The 18,277-nt window shown below is 41.0% G+C and overlaps 1 protein-coding gene across 1 annotated transcript; it reads left to right on the top strand.

Moving 5' to 3' along the window:
• The first annotated feature begins 3,469 nt into the window (after positions 1-3,469).
• LOC116995675 (interleukin-2 receptor subunit alpha-like) lies at positions 3,470-18,181 on the top strand. The gene is made up of 7 exons (XM_033058557.1): positions 3,470-3,759; positions 12,304-12,489; positions 12,709-12,813; positions 13,115-13,342; positions 15,061-15,114; positions 15,950-16,022; positions 17,268-18,181. The coding sequence occupies exons 1-6, from the start codon at positions 3,684-3,686 to the stop codon at positions 16,000-16,002; spliced, it is 702 nt and encodes a 233-aa protein (XP_032914448.1). The 5' UTR covers positions 3,470-3,683; the 3' UTR covers positions 16,003-16,022; positions 17,268-18,181.
• The last annotated feature ends 96 nt before the right edge of the window (positions 18,182-18,277 follow it).

Raw genomic sequence — 18,277 nt, 5'->3', positions numbered from 1 at the left:
TTTTTTTTTGTTTGCTCAGGCCAAGGGAATGATGATTGCAGATAAGAATAGGAAGGAAGTTATCTGTATTATTCAGCTGTATTTGCATGGGGAAGTATTAAGGAACCCAGTATAGGCACTGGTGTGTTAAGAACATTGTGCCAATACTCACTGCATGGAAACTAAATACATCCAAGAGTTTTTCATAATTCTCAAATATTTATCTCCCAACTCAGCATCAAAGAAAGGAATAGTGAATATGAGCCATGATGACCCATATCCAGAATGTAGGGCAGAAAAGACTGTTCTCAGTCCTAAACAATCAATTTAATTTCTATTTCCAAACTCAGTATGGATTTGTCTCATCCAGCTGGGGCTTACCTAAAAGACAGTTGTGTGCAGATGGAAGGAGAGATGGAGAGAAGATAAGAGTGACTCATCTGGTGGATGTAGATGTTCAGAAGAGGAGGTGAATCACTCTCTAGATGCTCTTATTGACTCTTCACTGACTCGAGGGGGAACTCTGACAATTGTACTGACCATACAACTGTCTCTTGAGTTGTGCTTTGTGGACATGGTAAAGATGCTCCATGTGAGGTGTGAAATTTGTGTGCCTCGTGTCAGCTCCATCTCACTTTTATGGGAAATAAAAAAGTGCTTAAAACCTGTTTCACCTTTATAGATAATTAGGTTGGATGAAATTTTTCTGATGATAATTTCAAGGACATTGTATAACTCGAGCTTCCCCAAACTTGCCCTGCAGCAAAGCTGGATGCTGCTGTGGAGGTTGGGAAGGGCCTTTATGGGTGCACAATGTGAGTTCACAACCACCATTACTGTAATTTTAAGGATGCATAACCTGCTGATTAACAGAATTTAGGTAGCTGCTAGAGCCACCCCCACACCCTCCCTGGGAAGGTCCATATGAAATGTTATTCCCTTGAATAGAGGACTTGTGTAAGAGTAATTTACAGCAGAAAAGTTGAATAAAACACAAAACTTGCTTACTTCGGTGAGTTACATGCATGTTTACAACTGCCTTGAACTGGGAAGGGCTGCAATAAATTCACAGTATTGTGATCTTATCAGAAAGCTAATCCAAGCTTCCTTCAAGTTTAAGGAAAGGACATTCCTCCAGACCAAATGAATTTTTGCAAAGTTTTAAAAGCACTTTCAGGGTTTCAAAAGGCCCTTGTTACACCTAGACCTAAAAAGGCTGTAGCTGTGTTTGTGGTTTATTCCCTGGCAACTCCATTTCTGTACTTGTGGTCTTGTGACATTAAATAAAAATAATCTTTATAATCTTTTCTGTGGTGGCCTGAGCTACGTGACAGGCTCTTTTCCTCACAGCTCTCAGGACTTAGCTGAGCAGCAAAACTCTGCTGATCGAAGAAAAAGTCAATATATCCCAGATATCCCAGCACCTTCTTTTCCTCCTACATCTTCCTTAATTCTCAAGATGCCTTTTTTCTTTTTTTTTCCTCCACCACTTCCCAGATACCCTTTGCATTTTCATAGCAACTCCCTTCCTTAGAATTAGCCACATCTAATTCTGTTGCTAACATCTCATGTTAATAACCTAAATTATAATGCTAATTATGTTTTATTTCTCATAAACCCCAGTTTTTATCTGTGCCTGGGTGCCTTTCCCTCTTGCTGAGTCTCTCTGTTCTCACTCTCCCCTGCTCTACCTTGCCCTACTTTGGGTCTGTTCCTTGCAGAATCTGCACTGTGTTTTTCGTAGAATCATTCCGCAAATTGACCTGTTTCCCAAAGCTGATCTGGCTAATTCCTCTCACAAACCATAACCGTTTTTTCTGACCTTTAAGAGATGTAAAGGCTGACTTACAGGTCTTTCTCATGCAGTCTGTGTTTGTAGCAATGAGCCACCTGGAGTCACCATTCCTTCCAGTACAACTGACTGTACTTCCCATTCATTCTTGGATAAAATCTCACCTTTTATGATAAAATCTTAGTGGCTGTTATTCACCAGTGCTGAGGTTTGCTATCTGAAAGCAAATGGCTGCATGAAATATTGAGCTGGAGGACTGCAGAAAACATTCCTCATCTCTTTGTCCATCATTAAAATAGCTGTGGAATTAAATAGTTAGACCAAGCAAGAAATTGAAGCAGATGTTGGCAAGTAAATCCCTTCACCTCAAAAGAACAGACTCCATATTTAGTAAGGAAAGGATAAAAAGTTTGGGATTTCTTTCCATGCAACATAATAAATATGTTTTACCAGCCCGGATGACTGCAGGGTTCAGGCAGTTACATATCTCCAGGCATTTTGGAAAAAGGTGAAGGATTGGGGTCTAAGACTTTCTGACAGATTTTTCAGGAGTGAAACTCTCTAAATCCTTCAGAGGGCTTTGACATGAGCTTTTCCTATTACACTGTTAAATGTGGAAGATGATTTGATACTGAAGCAAAGGCAGTAAATACCTGTGGAGCATGAAGCAGCCCTGGGGTGAGCAGAGCATTTTACCCTCAGCAGTTGCTTCAGAAATCTTGTTCTCCATGCCCTGTTGCACTTGGATTTGAGAAGTAATCTCCTGGCAAAGCCTTGCAGCTGGCAAACCCTGCAGGAGGATTTGTCACCTGCATCACAAAGCTGCACAAAATCTCTCATGGAGAGAGCAAAGGGAGCTTTATCAGGAAAAAGGTGGCAGATGGATGAATGCAGCCATAGCAGCAGTTAAAAATGTATCACATCTATTCCTTAGCTTGCCTGTTAAGTATAATTAATTAATTGATGATTTATAAAGGAGAAATAAATGCCCAGCATGTAATAATCTAATGGAATACCACAGATAGTTTAAATCTGGTTTTTTCTGTAGTCTACCCCAATTAATTCTCTAGTTACTAATAGGAAATAATTTCTGTGGAAGTGGCTGAAGAAAAACTACATGAAGTGTGATACTTCCTTGGTAATTTCCAGTTATCCACTGGCATTTGGAAGAATTTCATTGAAGCATATCACACCCAGACAATTTAGGAGCAAGGGAAAGCTCTTCCAAACCTTCCAGCCTCACCCTCATGTTTTTTTGTTTTGTTTTGTTTTGTTTTTTAGTCAAGCTGTCCATCTTTCAGAAGCTCAGCTGTGATTCAGAGAAACTGCACACACATGCTTCCATCAAAACCAAATGCAGTGTGGCTTAATCATCACTAACAGAAGACCTCTGAAAAGACAAAAGGATGAGCCATGGAACCTTTTTTTCACAGGTGGAGCCCACAGATGTTGCCTGAGATCCATTGTCACACACCAGACATCTATTCCACTACCATATGGAATACATACTCTCTAATACCTGTCCAGCCACAGATTTGGGGCTGAGTGCCTGAACAAACCTATTAAACCTATTAAAGTCTCTGTGCTTCTACTCAGCTGTAGTGAAATGTGAAAGAGCTCTGGAGCCAGGAGCTCTGCTGTGTAAAACCACTTCCTACACACGATGGCATGCTCGGCCGCACTGAACATCGAGTTTGGTTTCCTGGATAACAGACTAATACCTGAACAGAAAGCAGCCTTTGTTCTTTCTCGTGGAGCCAGCAAAATGATGATTTGCTGACCAAAGCCCTCGCTGCACACGTGGGTGACGCTCCCAGCCAGCCTCATCAGGCAGTAATCAGCTCCTTGGTTTAGTTGGCAACAGCTCATCACTTCTGAGAAACTTCACCATCCTCAGAGGAGTGGAGAAAAGATGTGGACAAGTCCCATGGAGCTCAAGTGGCTTTTGATGTGGCTCTTGTTTGGATTCATCAAGGGGAATAAGACAGGTAAAAGATTCTTTTTTGCCTTCTGGGGTGGGAAAGTATGATTTGGGTTTTTTGGTGGCTACTGGAAGGTGTTCACAACATTCTGACTCCTTTCAGCAAAGGAAAGATGTTAAGGAGCTTAAGGAATTTATTATTCTAAGGAAATGAGAGAAGTGGGTTCTGTGCCCACAAACTGTCAACTTCAGAAAATCCAGAGCTCTAGAGGATATTTTTTGTCTGACTAATGTATGTATCCTCCAACCCATCATTTGAAGAGTGGGCAGATCAAAGCAGCTTGAGGCAGCCCTTTGAATTTCCTTTTTCCATTTTCTTGTAACTTTAGGAAACAAAAATAGACACTGAAATGCCAGTATCTGTGTAGGAAAAATTGATGGCAATACTGTTATTTAAAAGGTACCATCCAAATTTGCTATGGGTACTATAGATATGAAATACTTTTTCAGCCATGCCTCTCTATCAGCAGTGCCTATAAACTGTGAATGGAGATAGCTAATCCAATTCAGCATAATTTTACACATTTATAAATGGTGACACTGCTTAGATTTGGTTTATTTATCTTGACAAGTGTGTGCATTGAGAAATGGTCTGGTGATGCATTAGTGTATTTAAATTTAAACTGCTTTGTTCAAAGGCAGGGAAAAAAAAATCTTCCATTCTCAGAGCTCCATAAATGTGATATTTCCTTCTGTGTCTGATGATGATGATGTGCAGGCTGAGAGGCATGAACAGACACAGTCTAAGGCAGGCTCTCAGATATGCTGGTACTGTAACTGCTAATGGATCATCTTTAGCAGGGCTGGGAATTTTCCTTGGGGCTGGCCACGTCAGGGGAAGTGTGTGTTGCTAATGAATGAACTCATTAATGCAGGAAGGACCTTCACCAGTGTTGAAGCCCCAGGTGATTTTATTCTCATTATTTTGCCAGTTAATGTTGCACCTTCTCCTTCATGGGGTGTTTTCAGTGCCAGATGTGGTGCCAGAGCCCTGTGGTGCTGCGTGCAGGAGCAGCACTGCGAGATGCTCAGCCAGAGATATGTCAGTGGGATCAGTTCTGGGATGAGTCAGGTCCCCTAGATCACACTTTCTGTATTACTCTGCCTGGAACATGTTGTGAAATTTCTTGCTGGCAGGTCTCGTTTATCAGAAACCTTTCTGGTTTTTTGGAAAAAAATCAAGGGGTGTCAGAGCAGTTGCATTTTATGCTATGTAATTTTATTCACCACTGAATGAATAAATGCACAGCATTGCATTCTCCACTGTATCACTAAGCTCTTCTTTCCTCATCTTCCTGTATTTATTTTCAATGTCTCTCTCAATTTTTAAAAATAATATTTAAATATATATATTTGTAATTTCTCCCTGCAAATAGTATACTAAGGTAGAAATACCATCTTTTACCAATTTAGGGGTTTTTAATAATGGAGACACTTAAGGAATTGTGGCTGTAGGACCTGTTGGTTTAAATTCCTAAAGGGGGTCAACAAGGAGACCTGGGAACAGACATAAGCAAAGCAAAGGGAAAGGGGCTGGGTCAAACTGGTCAAAAATCAACCAGGCCTCAGCACATGCAGTGCTTTTTTAAATTATTTTGCCTCAGTATTTTCAGCTTGTCCCAGCACTGCAAGTTCAGTTTTGTAAATAGGTCAAGCCCTAGATGGTGTTTGTCAAAATGCACTATATAATAATAACAACTGTAATAATAATAAAGATAATTAGAGGGAAACGGAAATAAAAAGTATTTGTTTTACAGAACAGTTTCACTGATAGTTCTCGAAGTGTTCTGAGAGGGCAAAGTCCTGGGGGACTGGGGAAATTAAGGCGTGGGATGATAATTCATTTAATAAAAATTAAACTACACCTTAGTGCTAAGAAGAAGAAGAGAAATCCTGGATTTCCTGTGAAGAGCATCACATTTATCTCCTTTATCCTGCACAGCAGCCTAGAGGATGCAGGTATGGGTGAAGCACGAAGTGAGGGCAAACACAAGGTAAAAGGTGTCTGTGCTCCTTCAACCCTTCCATCTTGCTGTTCCTCATACAGGGATACACTGAACAGATTTGCAACTTAAACCTGGAAAGGATTACAACTCACAAAATAAAGAAACTCATTCAAATGAATTTCATTCATCCAAGATGGGTACCAGATCTCAGTAATGTAAATGAGAGGAATTTCTTTCCTATTGTACTTGCATATTGGTGCTGGCTCCCATGGATTTGAAATGCAATGTAGAATACATTAAAGTTGTCAAACACAGACAAGTGATTCTTGTAAGGTCAGCTAGAGAGCAAATACCTTTGTAAATCTTTTAGCTACAGCAGCTTTCAGGAACAAAGGGCTCAAGATACTGTTACAATTAAAAAATGTTTAAAAAATGTTAAGAAAGTGTGATCCTACTGACGAAAAGCAGATATCACAGACAGAGATCCTGCAGAACCTGCTTCTTCAGCTGGAGAAATTGTTCCCCCACCTTATCAGAGGTGGGATATTATGTCCTTTTTTCCTTTTATCATAGAAAAATATCCACTCTTTACATCTAGAAAGCCACTGCTTCTGACTTTGCTCACTGTTGCCTTCAGAGTGTTGTTATTTTGGTCCCCCTACCTCCTCAATGTTCAGCTTTGTCTGCCCTGTTTTCCCTGTTGCATTAATGCTATGTTCAAAGCCCAGCTTCTGGATATTTTCTACCCACGGATTCCATTCCCTGACCTTGGTCCTGAATTTTGGAACAACGTGTCTCACTGAGTCTGTGCTCCGTCTCCTCTAATGCTTCCCCAAAACCCACGTTTGCAAAGCCCTTCCATGACTTTCCTCACTTCACTTCCTGTTCTGCAGCCCTGCCAGGGGAGCAGCACTCTGTCATCTGCTGCTTTTTCTTCATGTTCTTGATTTGTAAAGTGTGAGCCCTCACATAAAGAATATGTAACCCTCTCTACGTGGAAAAATACTTCATGCATGACATGAGAAAAATCATTGCCAGGTGCAGAAAATTTCCATCTCATTCTTGAGATCTCCGGGGCAAAGTTCCATGACCATACTAAGTCCCTAAGTCAGGGAGATGAGTCCTTAGGGCTTATTTGAAATCAAAATTTCTCCACCAGAACTCTTTTCACTTTCCCGAGGCTGGGACACGCATTTGTCAGACCATTCAATTATTTTCAGAGAGGATATTCTCTACTGCCCATTCAGCCATACAAAAGGCAAGGCTGGGAAAGTTCCAGACAAAGGAAAGAATCTCTATCTATGCTGCTGTTTAAAAAGAGACTTTTTGTTTCCTTTTAGATGAAAATATCAAAGATGTGTGTTACTGAGGTTGTCTATTTGAGCAAAAATGTCACACACCAAAACAAGGCTTTCACCTATGCTGTTTTCAAAATTTGGCTCTGTGTTCTGCTACAAAACCATGTGCTGTGGTTGCATTTAGAGAGTCTGAGCTCTGTGGCTTTAGCACGGAACCAAGGATGTTATAAACACCCAGAAACAAAACCAAAAGTGTTCCCCATTCTTCACTTTGTGCACTTTCTATACAGCACACCGTGCCCAGGCTAGTTTTCCTCTCTCTCTCTTTCCTAATGTTCCCTCTTCCGATTCCACATTTTGAGTCTAAGTCCCCAGCCCAGCCTCCCTGTTAGGGCAGGTGTGAGATCTGTCAGTGCATCAGGTAAACCACTCTGATTTTCAATGCTAGCATGTAAGAACATTCTTCCACCACTGCAGCTGATAAAAAGAAAGAAGCACCTTAAAGCTTTGCTCTAGATTAGGTAGATTAGGTGTCTGCTGTGCTCTAGAAAGGTTTGCCTGGCTCCACTTCCCACAGAAGGAGCTATGAAGGCACATTCCTGAGGCTAAATTATGCTTAGCATGAGAAAGCTTAGTCCACTGTGCAAACCACTCTAGCCTTGCTGTATATAGAATTTTTTTGTATTAGATTTTACTGCCTAGGTCAATGGCAAACAACTGGTCAGCAGGATTAAGCCAACAGGTAAGAGAAGTGCATTTCTCCCAAACCCAGGTTTCTATGGTCCTGGATCTCCTGACAGTTCATATTCTACTTTATTTTGCAATGTTGTTTGAACAGAGAACATCTGGTACAGCAAACTCAGCAGGGACTGAACTGCCAGATCCTTAGAACAAGACATTCTTGTTCACCACTGCAGGAAATATTCAAACCCACCTCCAACCCCCTAAGGTTGTTCTCTCCTCCATTGCTGTTTGTATTAAAACTTATGCTCGGTCATTTTATCTGCACTGTATTTCTGTCACACTGCAGACTCACTACTACTCAAATTAATTTTTTAAAGATAATCTCTCTATAATCTAAGGTACAGCTAATTATAATCTTGCAGGCAAATTACAATAAAGTTGGGATCTGTACCCCAACCCCACATCTGTCATCTATTCCCATCTTACAAATTCACATAAGCATTAAATGACATTAGTGGGAGAAAGAATCCTGCAGAGCCAAGGCTGGCTTGTTAAAGGATCCTTTGGGAATAAGTTTTGAAGTTAGAAAAAGTTCATTTACCGTTTCAGTCCTGTTGTTGGTATCAATTCCTTCGCCTTGCCTGTATCAGTTTCATCTTCATGAGACTGCACCATTTAGAGAGCCCAGTTTCACACAGCACATAATCCCCAGGGCTGGTTTGGCTTTTCAGGCACAGCTGGGGAAATAGCTTGCTTTTAGCCTGGTTTGATTTGTGGGTGTCTCTGGGGAGAGGTGCTCTTCATCTCTGAACTAGACAGGTGTGTGCCTGGTTTCTTCCACTGCTTCTGCCCAAAACTTCAGAACATTCAGTTTCCCACCAATCCCATCCTACTGCCTTTGTAGTAAGGGGAAAATCAGCCTATTTTTGCACCTTGCTGCTTTAACTTGACATCAGAATAATGTCAGCACTGGTGACACACAGCCACGTGACAGAGGAAGTTCTGACTTTAGGTTATTGTGGCATGACTCACTGTCTGTGTTTTACCTAACACTAAAAATACCTGTTACAAATTTTCCCCACTCTCTTCTCGTGGACTTAAGGTGTTGTTTTAAAGCCTCATCTATCACTGCTCTGCCAGCTCAGACATGGAAGAGAAGCAGGCAGGAAGGTTTCATGAAGCCTGGTACTGCCAGCACACCCACCAAGACCAGTTTTGTGGTTGGGTGAGTAACATACTTAACTGGGAAACGTGAGGGAAGAAACCTGAAAGAACTGATGCTGATTTAGATGCTGGGTTTCTTTCCCTCCAATATCTCCTGTGTGATATTTGACAGCTCATGTGGAAATCCCAGATGCCCTGAGACATCTCAAATGACATCACACTCCCCAACTCACACCTATTGTTGGCTCAGATTACAAGGCTTGCAGGTCTCCAAAAACTTTTCAAACTTAATTTAGGCAGCACCAATACCTAGTTTTGAATTTTTATTTTTCATGGCTGTCTATTGTCTCAATATACAAGTCTCCTTCTAATTCCAAGGATTTATCTCCATCCTCTCCATCATCATAATTGAAACCACCTCCAGAATTTCTACAAATCCTGTAGACATTTGGAGAACAGAATTTCCCATCTGCCTTAGGAGAGCTAAGTGTTCTTACAATTCTGAAACTGACAGAAGGGTTAAATCTCCATGAACAGAATTACACCAACCTCTCTGTTTGGCCCATTTACTACTTCTAAGTGCTGAGAAATAGAGTCCCAGGACACTTTTGGGGTGTGGGAAGTGAGAATAATTAGTAGGGGCTGATGAATTTTGTGAATGAAGGAAAGAAATAACAGTGAACATTGGGATAGAAAGAGAAGGAAATAGTGGCACACAACCCCTTGTCATGGGGACAAAAAATTGGAATATGTGCAGAGGGAAAATGAGGAGGCAAACAAAACATCAAGACACCTCAAGGTAATGTGAGGGCAGTATTTCAACCCAGTAATAGCAGGAGTGCAACCCTGAAGCAGCTGTGGAGGGATGCAGAATCCAGGGAAAGCTGTGCAAAACCAGGTCACCACAGGCTGTGAGGCAGGTTATGCCCAGATGTGCTGGCCTTTTAAAAGATTGATATTTTCATATCATGCCAACTCTAACAAGAATTGACTACCAACAAGGTGCAAAACAGCAAAAAACCTCAAGAAACAAAGCTAATCTTCCCTAAAAATGTAAAAGGTCAGAAATCTCATGAAGGAAAAAAAATCCACCCTGCCATTCCCTACTCCCTGGATTCTTCCAATCCTTTGTCTATTTTACCACTCACACAGCAAGGATGTTGATTTTTTTAGGGGCAAACCATGCAGTTTCCTTGGGCACAAAGATGGAATGAAATTTTAGGCATGATTCACTCCAGAGGTCAGTATGGTCCAGACCTCACCAAGTCTGCATCCTCTCTGCAGTCTTCCCACACGACACCAGGAAGTGCCATGCTATGAAACCAAAGAAAGACATGGAGATGCTGGAATAGGTCCAGAGAAGGGCAGTGGAGCTGGGGAAGGGTCTGGAACACAAGTCTGATTAGGAGAGGCTGAGGGATCTGGAGGAGATCAGCCTGGACAAAAGGAGGCTCAGAGAGGACCTTTCACTCCCTACAGCTGCCTGGCAGGAGCGTGCATGGGTTGTATGCTGAGTGCCTACTTTTTCTAGAAAGAGGAGTAAAAACCACATAAAGTGAAGCACTTCTGAAGGTATATAAGATACTTTGAGACAATTAAGAGCAATCATGACAAACGATATTTTGCAATATCCGTATTCATTCACGGCTCCTCCCAGTGTGAGGACACGTACCACAATAAACTCAAAAACTGATGACTTTGATACCAAACACATTGGTGAGGAGCTCTAGTGTGGGAGGAGAAGCCAGTGTTTTAAAACGTTATGATGGTTGTGAAGGAGAAGGTTCTTGAAAATGGGAGCAAAATCTTTTATGGGACAACAGCAGCTAAAAGCAGTTAAAAGTCATAGGGCAGCAGCAGAAGGTCACAAGAAGACCTTGGAAATTCATCTTCCAAAATTCTTTCTGGATCAGAGAAAGGAATATGATTGTAAAGGCCAAAGAAGATATTGCAGTTATTTAGATATTAGAAGACAAGAATTTGAGCAATGTGGGTGAAATAAAAAGGCTGGATTCAAGGAAGGTTGTGTGCAATCCAGCTGAGGGTGGATGTTCACTATCTCCCAAGTGCACCATTTCTGCACAATCCCTGTTTGATGAGTGCAAGATCAGAAGAACCCAACATTTGATCATCAATTAAATGAATGTTTGCCCTTTATGATGAGTAGGTTAAATGTTGTGGGTTTTCTTAAGAAGAGACTAATGAGTTGTAGGTTTGAGTGCCTTGTGCTGAGATTCAAATCTGCAGTCTGCTTCAAAGAGGCTTTTGAAGTCTTGAGGGAAACAAGCTTTTAGCTTTCAGGGAAAGTGAGAGTACATGATCTCAACTTGCTGCTGATCTGATAACTCTTTAATTTTAATCACCCTGACAGTCTGTGGTAAACCATGTGGTTAACTATTTCGGGTGCAGTCGTTTCTCTCAAAGCCACAGTCTGATGTCGTTTACAAGGCAAATCCTTTGATAACACAAAGGTACAAGGGGATTAAAACAAGCCTTATGCAGATTAGCTGTTAAACTGCTCACATACTTTTTGTTGTTGCCTTCTTCAAACTTTGTGACTTTTACTAAACAGCAAGACAATGTAAAATAAAAAGGGCAGAAAATAACAGAGTGAGGAAATGAAAGAAAAGGGCATTTCAGGGTTGGGGCTTGGAGTCACAGGTCGAGTTCCTGTTGGTCTTTCAAAGAAAAGGCACTTTGGGAGACACCAAATGATGAATAGCTATCAGGAACTTGAAGGCCTTTCACAGTTATTCCTGCTGGTTGCTAAGGCTGCATTAATTATGGTTGCAGAAAATGTGAGGATATGATGACTAAGAAATTTCACACCTGAATGCTGTTACTGTTGTGCACAAGCATAAAGGGCTGTGCATAGTGCACAGAAAGATCCAGAGTGCCAGCCCTGGTGCAAACAGACTGTTTGATCCTTTAATTTCTCAGCCTTTAGGCCATAAATAATCATTAAGTAGTGCCTTTATCAACCTCTGGGTCCCCAGTTCAGCTTGAGCAGGCTTTTCAAGTACACAGAAATGATCTAACTTAATTCATTCCAACTGATTGAGAAATATATTTAGATATGATTTGCTGATGACACGACACTTCATATCCTTGTTTTGGGACAAGTTATATTTATGTTTGCAAACTTCTTTCACAGTTAAGCTGTTTGGTGTCCTCAGACAGAACTGAGAGTCTATGCCCATTCCCAATGTTTGGTTACAGATGATTGCAACTTTTAATTGCTTATTTTTGCCTAGTGTGCCTCACTCCATAGACTGAGGCTGCACACTCTAGTGTGGGTAGCTGCTCTCCAAAATTCTTGTGTACAGCTTCATTAAGAAAATGTTGATAATGTTTCATGTTGTCCATCTGCTGGACGTGTCTGGTGTTGAGAACAGGGAAGTCCTTGATGCATAAAGTGAAATGCCAGTCTGTCCTGATTCTCAGGCTTTCTATTTGCAGGTACATGCCCACATCTTCCAACAACTGAATTTGCTGATGTTACTGCTGAAATGTATCCACTACAGACCAAACTGTACTATAAGTGTGACCCTGGCTATGCCAGAAAAGCTGGTGTATACCCAGGAATTCAGTGCCAGAGTAAACAGCAGCGTGCTGTTTGGATATACATACCATTTGAATGCATTGGTGAGTGAGTGTTGGTTTTTTTTTCTATACATAGAGGTGTTTCTCCTCTTGTGTTACTTGGTATAAAACAAATCTGGGCATTAACAAAATATCTTGTGTGCTTATTTTTCTAAGTTAGGTCTTGGAAGAGTTCTATCCAACCTCTAAAAGCTTGGGTGCTCCGGCACTTTGTTCTGATATTTGTCCTGCTGTAACTCAACAAATGTAACTTCTCCACAGATGAGAAAAATTTGTCATCAATGGCTCCCACGATGGAGTTAGAAAGAGAATCAAGGGGCCATGCACCCCAGAAGCAAGAAGACATTTCAGAGTCCAAACAGAAAGGTAAATAAGATCTCATTCAATACTATAATGCTTCTCCTGCTGATTTCCATGGAAGTAGTGTAAAAGTGGTGAGTGATATTTAATGATTTTGCAGTCAGAGACAAAGACATGATTTCTGTGATATCTTGGCTGAATAAGAGATGTGGTGTAAGCAAATGAGTATTTTATATCCTAACCAAAAATTAGAAAGGCTTGGTATATCCTGCTTGTCTATATTTTCTAAGAACACAAGATTTTCAAGAACAGGAACAGTATGCAAAATCTATTTGCTTTAACCATGTGCTGCCTTGTGCTCCCACAGATTTCTGTGGTCCTCCCAAGTCTGTTCCACATGCCTCCATAAGTCTGCCCAAAAAATATTATGTGGGACAAGTCTTACATTTCAAGTGCCAGACAGGTTATGATAAGAGACCCCCCACTTCTGGCAACAGGACATGCAAGGAGGAGAATGGCAAAATCATCTGGACCCACCTTGATATGAGATGCACCAATGACAGCAACCAATGGCCACCAGAGATCATTGGGCCAGGTAAGATGGTTGTGGTTACACCACAACAATGTCCTGACCTGCTCATGTGGGGTTCAGAGCCTCCAACTGTCATGGGGAGAGTGGGAGCTTCAAAAAAGTTTACTAAAGAAGCCCTGCCACTGAGGGGAAGAAAGAACTCCCTGTGTATTTAAACACCTTCACAGAAAGAGGTTTAAATGAAGGCAGTCCTTCCTTAGCCTCAGATTTTTTCAAGAGTTTAAATTTAAGGAATCACGCTGTCCTGCAAGTTCTCTTGATGGTAAATCAGATTATTTATATAAATAGGAATTGTTTATTAAGACAAATGAACAGGAGGTAACAGACAAAAGATCTTCATCAGAATCACTTACTACACAGTATAAAACTAAAATAACTTCTAGCAGATTATTACACAACATAAACCAGTGCATTGTATCAAAATAACTGTATTAAAGCCAACAAAAGAAACAGTAACTTAATACTGAAATTATGGTAATGTACACAGACTGTGTCCTTCACTTAATCCCTTGGGAAGTAACTATGAAGTAGGTGTCCCCACTAATGGAAGAAACTCCACACATTTCCAGGAAAATGTGTTGTTGGTTTCTGCTTTGTGAAAGTTTGCTGTGGCTTTTATATGTGTAAAAGGAATGACTGTCAGTGAGAAATCCAGCCTATTTTGTCATTCCAGCCCTTATGACCATACCACATCACTGCACACACTGTTGCAGCATCAGCCCAGGGCTTTCTCCCTTTTTTTATAGATCTGTTTCCCTGTGGTGCCTGGTTCAGAGTGTTCCTAGTACAGAAGTCATAATTTGCTGTCTGGTCTTTCCTCTTCCGTTATGACACCATTAAAAATTTCACTTGGTGCTATCAGAACAAAAGAACTTCTTGCTGTGATGGATATGACCCATCAACAAACCAGTCCTAGAAAATAATATAGCCGATTGAAATTACATATATTTTAAAATTACAAATATTTTAGAATTTTTAAATTGGGTTTGTGAAAAACATGGGACTGGATAACAAAAGAAGCCCCCTTGGCCTTTATTTCAACAAAACAGTAATTCCAGTTGCCTGCAAAATGCTCTCAAACCTCAGCAAGGTCAGATCCTTGCAAATAGAGCACCAAATATTAATTCCCCTAAAGTGTTGCCTTTGTATTTACTATGATGTGATGTCTATAATGGGGCTGGAACTTTCTCAGTTCTCCTTCAGTGCTAGCACAAAGAAATTTATCAGGAAACCACTATTACAGGACATCTTGTTAAAAATCTGTCCATACTGGGGCAAGTTCAGAGCTTCCTTTTCAGGATAAGAGAGAAATTCAATTAATTTCTTGCACCAGAGAAGTTGTAGCTTACATTTCTGGGTAAAAACTAGTCCTGGTTGTTTCCAAGTAACTTGGCACACTGAAAGTCATCCTTCCACAGTCACATATGAAGTAAAGATTTTAGATGGATCCCATTCCAGTTCACTTCATGCCCACCATTAGCAGGTATCAGATCAGTGGATATGTTGGCATGCAGGCTGGAAAGTTCTATTGATGGTCAGGAAATAAACATGGCAATTTTTAAGGGTTCTGTGCAGAGGGTGAGCTGTCAGACTCTACCCTTGGCACTGCTTTGGTGCTGGAATGAGCTGGCTCTTTGCCTGACTCTCTCCTCATCACTGCTGTGGTGCTCTTCATCAAAAGAGCAAATTGATACTAAAATCAAGAATTTCTCTCTTCATAGGTTTGACTCTTCTGTCCTCTTCCCCTTCCTCATCAGGGACACTGCCAGTGACAGGTATGCCATTTTATTAAAGACTTCACTCCATCACATAGAGCACTTAATTGGTCTTTCAGTTTGTTGTTCTATTCCAAAGAGGTCCATTTCTATTAGAAGAGCTGCTAAATATGCTGCAAGACAAGTCTGTATCCATGTATTGTGTGAGAAGTTAGTAAAGACATATAAACAGATTGTTTAAGCACTTGAGCTTTTATAAAGAAGTTTTCAAAGATTTGTAAGGGATGTAAAAGAAAACAGATCAACCAGAAGTCTCTTTTTAAATGGAGCCATTTTCAGATTCTTCTCTGAGACTTTCTGTGAATTCGGCAAATCACTTCAACTGGAAAAAAGCAGGAAAAAATGTAAATATTTAAATGCTGAGTGTTTTTTTACATTTTCAAAGGAATAAAAAAGGTGGGCAAATATAACATTTCTTCACAGCTAAATCAGTGCATTTAGATCAGTCTGAAGAAATTTTCTTCTCCCCCTTCCTCATCTTCCACTCAGCCATTAGCTGATGAAATAGAAATTGTGTCTCACTGTGCATATGCTCAAGACTTTGCACAAGGGCTCTTGATTCCATCTGGGGTCTGTCAAAAACTGTAGTGCATGTTATGGTGAGGAGGAATAATGGAGTGAATGAAGGAAGGGAAGGAGGAGTTTTGCAAACTACTCTAAAGACCACAACATCAGTAGTCCCTGGTTATTTGACTGTGGTCAATCTCTAGTTGCTCAAGTCCCCTCTGGTTGGGGCCTGGGAGCAATGGGGCAACAAAATCCCTGCCCTCCCCTGCCAGCTGTAGTAAATGCAATAATTAAGATAACTCCAGGTGCTAATCATATTGATTTTCAGGTTTTACAGCTATCTGGTTTGTTCTGCTTATTATTCCCATTGCCTTTGTGTGACTCACCAAGCAGACAATAAGGTAAGTGGGACAGAATGAGGAAAATGTGAAATCTAACAAAAAAAATCCCTAGAGGTGGAAGAGTTATCAACTGGATCAGCCTGTCCCTATTGCACTGCTTAGATTTCTGGACATCTTTGGTGTTAAATATGACCCAGGATTTTGAGGTTGTCGGATTCACCTGTTAAATACTGGCACAAGAAAAGGAGGAACTAGAGCTTTTGTAATCAAAAAATCTCAGAACAAGTTTCCCAGAGAGGTTGTGGACTCCTCATCCCTGGAAGTGTCCAAGGCCAGGTTGGATGGGGCTTGGCGCAAACTTGTCTAGTGGAAGGTGTCCCTGCCCATGGCAGGGGGATGGAATGAGGTGGGCTTTAAGATACCTTCCAACCCAAATCATTTTGTGGTTCTATAATTCTAAAAAGCAGTCTTTGTCCCAGCCATTGTGGAACTGAGAATGACAGTTCAAATAATGGGTGGGAGATTAATTCTGTGGGAAAATTAAGATTAATTATACAAATACATTGTTTCAGATAGATTATGCAATCAGTCTTTTTCTCTCTGACCAAACTGTAGGAAGTCTGGGGGAGCATCTGCCACCACAACCATGTAATTCTGTTTCCTTCATCCCCCTGATTTCAGAGTTGTGTCATGTCAACTTTGTATTTCAGATTTATTTCAGTCTGGTCTCCTCCCTGTTTCTGTTACTACACTGAGATGCACCAAGGCTGTTCCTGTTCACAGGCTCCACATCCTACTTAAGCCAAGATGTCCCTATTTAACATTTGGGAATTCTCCTCTTCTCTTGCTCCCTTTGCTGTTTCTCTTCATGTTCCTTACTATTTACTGATAGTTCTTATCTGAATGGGGATTTTTTGGGGATTTTTGAAAAGTGAGAAGGCAGGACCTTGTGAAATCACATCAGAATCAGACTTTTGTTAATTTATGGCTGGATAAAGCCATATAAAGTGTGAACAATGCTTTGAAACATGTTTTAGTGAAGGTAGTCAACCATGGTGCAGATTGCCTGGGCCTTTGTAGGATTTCTGAAAATATGCTATGTGGAAAAGTGCCGAGAATCATTTACATTGTACTGGCTCTGTGGCAGAACAAAAGTGAAATAGCCAATGCCAGATAAAATAGTAACTGAGATCCTAAATGGTGTCTTCTGCAAAAAATAATCTGTCGTTTCTCATAGTAAATATAGAAGAAACCATGGAAAACCTGCTTTTTCTCACCTGTAATAGAGTCTTTTTCCTGTTGTAGGGACAACTTCTCAGGGAATTGTGGCATTCAGATGTAAACTCATGAAGTTAATGACTTGCCACAGAAGAAACCAGATTGTTCCAGCAACCTTAAGACCAGCAGTGGCAAATGAGGAGGAAGCCTGGACACAAATCCAACCTGTGAAGGAGGCAGAAGATGTCACAGCTTAAGTCTAATGGGGACAGCATGCCCTTCCACCTACAGAGTGCTGGTAGGAGGACTGCACCCTATCACTGACAGATGGGAAAGAGCCCTGCCTGAAACTGCTTCCCAAACCCACTTCTCCTCCCACCATGCAGCAGATGTATTTCCAATAAAACTGCAGCCCCTCCCAAGCCACCAGGAGTACATATGGACCATTATCCCAAGCACATTAAAGGGTACCACTGTCATTTCAGCCCACACACCACCCTCCCCACAAACAGCAGCTTTGCTGGACGCCTGATGTCCCCCTGCCTCTTCCCCACCCAGGTGGGTCAAGTGCAGGAACACTTTTCTCTTCAATTGTTCCCCTTGGAAATTAAACCCCTTCACCCCCTGCACTGCAGCTGAAAATCTGACTGGATTCCCTTATGGTTCACTATATACATGCATTCCTCATCACTCCCCTCTTCCCAGTTATTTTGGATTAGTGTTTTCTATGACAGTTCCTACATAATTCCTCCAGCTCAGACAAGGAAGCTGCAGATCATGGCAGCTGATTAATTTGACAGCTCCTTTTGTAGCTACAGAGTGTGAGAGAGCCCAGTGCAAAGGCATCTGAGGACAGGCTCAAGCACACATAATACTTGACATGTTCTTGTATTATTGGGAATTTGCAAGGTCTGGATATTCTTCTGCCTTTTTTTAGCCACACTCAGCTGGGTAAGATGAATTTCACCTGGCTGAATGCAAGTATCTGTGTCTGAGGCAAGCAGTGGGGAGGAACAAGTCCCTTTAGAGAATAGTTCATCTCACCCTATTGCCTAGATATCTATAATAAAGAATATAAATTATATATAATAATATAT

The sequence above is a fragment of the Catharus ustulatus genome, chromosome 4 (genome assembly GCF_009819885.2).
Source record: "Catharus ustulatus isolate bCatUst1 chromosome 4, bCatUst1.pri.v2, whole genome shotgun sequence".
Taxonomy (NCBI): Eukaryota; Metazoa; Chordata; class Aves; order Passeriformes; family Turdidae; genus Catharus; species Catharus ustulatus.
Note: the sequence above shows the minus strand (reverse complement) of the source record. Positions and strands in the feature narration are given on the sequence as shown.

Bases quoted from the DNA above. Each gene is read 5' to 3' on its own strand.
- LOC116995675 (XM_033058557.1), top strand. From the start codon at position 3,684: ATGTGGACAAGTCCCATGGAGCTCAAGTGGCTTTTGATGTGGCTCTTG. The intron at 13,343-15,060 runs GTAAGATGGTTG...CTCTCTTCATAG, and splicing joins ACCAGAGATCATTGGGCCAG to GTTTGACTCTTCTGTCCTCT. The intron at 15,115-15,949 runs GTATGCCATTTT...ATTGATTTTCAG, and splicing joins AGGGACACTGCCAGTGACAG to GTTTTACAGCTATCTGGTTT.